Source organism: Gadus macrocephalus, chromosome 7 (assembly GCF_031168955.1).
Source record: "Gadus macrocephalus chromosome 7, ASM3116895v1".
Taxonomy (NCBI): Eukaryota; Metazoa; Chordata; class Actinopteri; order Gadiformes; family Gadidae; genus Gadus; species Gadus macrocephalus.
Window position 1 is genome coordinate 24,519,114 of NC_082388.1, and position 4,169 is coordinate 24,523,282.

At 51.1% G+C, this 4,169-nt stretch overlaps 1 protein-coding gene across 1 annotated transcript in view; it reads right to left on the reverse strand.

Annotated features, from left to right (window-relative positions):
• Positions 1–344: 344 nt before the first annotated feature.
• Positions 345–4,169, reverse strand: part of LOC132461428 (insulinoma-associated protein 1-like) — an 11,796-nt gene continuing 7,971 nt past the window's right edge. Inside the window, exons 3-5 of the mRNA XM_060056514.1 lie at positions 2,244–2,423; positions 1,375–1,426; positions 345–490 (exon numbers count right to left, since the gene is read on the reverse strand). Coding sequence (XP_059912497.1) covers positions 345–490; positions 1,375–1,426; positions 2,244–2,423 — 378 coding nt within the window. The remainder of the gene's footprint in view (positions 491–1,374; positions 1,427–2,243; positions 2,424–4,169) is intronic.

Consider the following 4,169-nt stretch of genomic DNA (forward strand, 5'->3'; position numbering starts at 1 on the left):
TCTGTATCTCTCCGTATCTCTCCGTATCTCTCCGTATCTCTCTGTATCTCTCTGTATCTCTCCGTATCTCTCCGTATCTCTCCGTATCTCTCCGTATCTCTCCGTATCTCTCTGTATCTCTCCGTGTCTCTCCGTATCTCTCCGTATCTCTCTGTATCTCTCTGTATCTCTCTGTGTCTCTCTGTATCTCTCTGTATCTCTCCGTATCTCTCCGTATCTCTCCGTATCTCTCTATATCTCTCTGAACTTCTCTCTGTACTACTCTGTATTTCCCTGTTTATTAGTCCTGTGTGTGTCTGAGCCCTTCACACAGGTGTGGATGTGGAGCCGCCCTTAGCGGTGGTTCACCGGCCCCTCGTCTCTGGCAGGGAGCGCGGTGACCTTGTGTGTTCCCAGCCTGTCAGGTCATCATACCACCCCAGCAGCAGCAGCAGCAGGGAGCTGCAGGCCGAGACGCTCAGCAGGAGAGAGGAGGAAGGAGAGGAAGAGACTGAGGCAGCAGGCGAGGAGACACAGGACAGAGACGTTATTAACACTGAAGACAGCGTCAAGGAGAGGGAAGGGAAGATAGATGGACAGACAGACAACAGACAGATAGAAACGGAGGAAGAGACTGAGGCAGCAGGCGAGGAGACACAGGACAGAGACGTTATTAACACTGAAGACAGCGTCAAGGAGAGGGAAGGGAAGAGATGGATGGAGGGAGAGGGAAAATCAGAAAGACAGGCAGGAAAGGAAGAGAGGAAGAGAGATGGACAACTAGAAAGAGAGGAAGAAAGACAGACAGTCGGGTAGAAAGAGAAACAGGCAGACAGAAAGAAAGATGGGAAGACAGACAGACAGACAGACAGACAGACAGACAGACAGACAGACAGACAGACAGACAGACAGACAGACAGACAGACAGACAGACAGACAGACAGACAGAGACAGACAGACAGACAGACAGACAGACAGACAGACAGACAGACAGACAGACAGACAGACAGACAGACAGACAGACAGACAGACAGATAGAAAGAGAGGAAAAAAGTCAGAGAGACAGGAAAAATAAAAGGAAAAATAAAGAAAACCAAGCTAACCAGACCATCAGCCACTAAATAAACGCTGCGGTCTAAAGGCCAGGCGAGGAAGACTCTCTGAGACAGCAGCTGTTCATACCCAGCACTAACTCAAACCCCACTCTGTGTTCGGTCTCTCTCCTCGGCACGAAAAGCCCTTACACAGCCCAGCGTGGGTCGCCCACCGATAGATGGATTTAAATCCTCAGGGGGGAAAGTGTGGGGGGGGGGGGTTCTTCCATCTCGCTTCAGTTCGCTACACACTGCCGATGACGCATCCCTTATTGGAAGCAATCGATTGGAGGAGGCTGACCTGGTACGCAGCAGCCAGCTGCGTGAGGAGCGGTGTGTGCGTTGGCGCGGTTCTACGGTCGCGCCCGGCCAGAGACATTTACAGTCACACGTAGGGCGTTTAGCAGACGCTTTGATGCAAAGGGACTCACAACCATTCCCACACCGACGGCGGCGGTGTCGACCCCGCGAGGCGACAGCCAGCTCGTCGGGGAGCAGTGAGGGTGAGGCGTCTCGCCCGGGGAACACTTTGACACCCGCCAGGAGGAGCCGGGGATCGAACTACCATCCTTCCGGATACAAGTCAACCCACGGGACATGGACCCACACAGCGGGCCTCAGGGGAAGCCCTTCCTCGCACACAGAGTGTCGGATGCAGGTCTATGGATTTATCGGTAGGAACAGAACGAGCTTGTGTAGCTAAGCGCTTCGTTCGTTGGAGCCCGACGTTTGGTCTGGGAGCGTTCCTCACACACTCAGAAGGACACGCACACCCTCGTTGAATTCGACGCACACTCAACCACACGCGGACACGCGATCACACACACGCACACACACAACCACACACACACCCAGGCACCCAGACACACAACCACACAACCACACAAACAGACTCACACATACACACGCAATCACACACACATTCACACAACCACACACACACACACACACACACAACCAAACACACACACACAAACACACACAACTACACGCACATACACCACGCACACACACACACAATCACACAAACCACACACACACACACACACACACACACACACACACACACACACACACACACACACACACACACACACACACACTACCATGCATTTGACCATGTATAATCACACGTATGTAGACATGATAACCACATGCGGAGCTTCTCACCATGGCTCGCCGGGCTTGGTAGTGGACGCCGGAGGAGAGGGGCGAGCGGGTCAGGGGACGACTGCGGGTCAAAGGTCGCGAGCGCCGTCTTCCCAGCGGCTCGACTCGGTCGTTGAACGCAGAGGATCCCTGGTCCAGAGTCTGGGCTCTGCTCCTCATCCTGCAGACTGGGTGATCCTCCTGGGAAAGACCAAAGCAGAGGAGATTTAGGAGAGATGGGAAAGTCTGATAAACGTGTTTATTTAAGGATTGGTTTTCTGCTATGATGCGCTTTCTGTCTCCGTAGGGGTTTCTCTGTCTCTGTCTCTCTCTCTCTCTCTCTCTCTCTCTCTCTCTCTCTCTCTCTCTCTCTCTCTCTCTCTCTCTCTCTCTCTCTCTCTCTCTCTCTCTCTCTCTCTCTCTCTCGCTCTTTCACTCTCTCTCTCTCTCTCTGTCTCTTTCACTCTCTCTCTCCCTCTCCCTCTCTCTCTCCCTCTCTCTCTCTCCCTCTCTCTCTCCCTGGGTCTCTCTCTCTCTCTCTCTCTGTATCCCTCTCTCTCTCTCTCTCTCCCCCTCTCCCTCTCCCTCTCTCTCTCTCTCTCTCATCTCTCACCAGAGGTGCTGACCAAGTGCTTCACTCGGTCACGATCAAGATTTGAAATTAAATTAGAAACTTCAAGGTTTTAAATAGTTTACTGGAAATAAGGGTGGAAACAAAGTCCCTTTGAAGGGGGCTGAGAGTTCCTGTATCTCCACTTGTCCTAATGAATGAATGAATGAATGAATGATATGAATTCCTCTTCATCGCCGCCCCTTTCCGAAAGTGACACCGTTGGAAAGTCCATCCCGGTCCAACTCCACTTGTGACTCAGAGTGTGTCCGTCTGACGGGCAGACAGACACACTGGCTGGTGGGCAGACAGACAGACAGACAGACAGACAGACAGACAGACAGACAGACAGACAGACAGACAGACAGACAGACAGATACACACTGGCTGGTAGGCAGACAGTGAGGCAGGAGGCCATGGAGGCAGACAGACAGACAGATAGGCAGACAGACACACAGGCTGGTGGGTAGACACACAGACACACAGACACACAGACAGACAGACAGACAGACTGACAGGAAGGCAGAAAGAAAGGCAGAAAGAAAGGCAGGCAGACATCAAACCTATGCACATATGTTGTAACCATGTATACGTGTGTATGTGTGAGTGTTTAGTGTACTCGTGTATCAGTGTGTATGTATGTGCACATACTGCCAGTGCAGACACATGCGTGCGTTCGTCCTTGCGTGTGTCTGTTGATGTTGTCAAATTTCCCATTGAAACTCTCTGGCCTCATTAGTCCTTATTAAACTGATTGTGATGAGGCTTATTTCGAGGGGTGGAAATTCCAGCGTTATGAAAGCGGCCTGGCCCTCCCCGCACCACCACCCCTTATAGACGAGGAATCTGGGGTCTGGCTTCCATGAACGTCTTTATGGGAATCAAGTGGAGCGGTTGAGAGAGTGGAACAGTGTCCTCTGGACTGTGTGTGTGTGTGTGTGTGTGTGTGTGTGTGTGTGTGTGTGTGTGTGTGTGTGTGTGTGTGTGTGTGTGTGTGTGTGTGTGTGTGTGTGTGTGTGTGTGTGTGTGTGTGCGAGTGTGCGTGGGATAGCCAGGAGATGAATTGGACAATGAGAACATTCTGTATTTTTGCGGAGATGTTTACATTAGTAGCGAAACCAAATTCATCTCCTGAACCGTACCACGATTGTTTATTGTTCAAGGAGAATACAAGCCTTGTGTTTTTTAAAGGAGTTATGAATTCATTCTTATCTGTATTGTCAGTCGGCCGTCTTAAATGCCAAGCAAACGGGAGGTGATTTGCATGTATGTAGTAAAATGTAATTGCTTAATAACATCAAGGCACCAAGCCAAGATGCCAGACCCGAGAATATGTT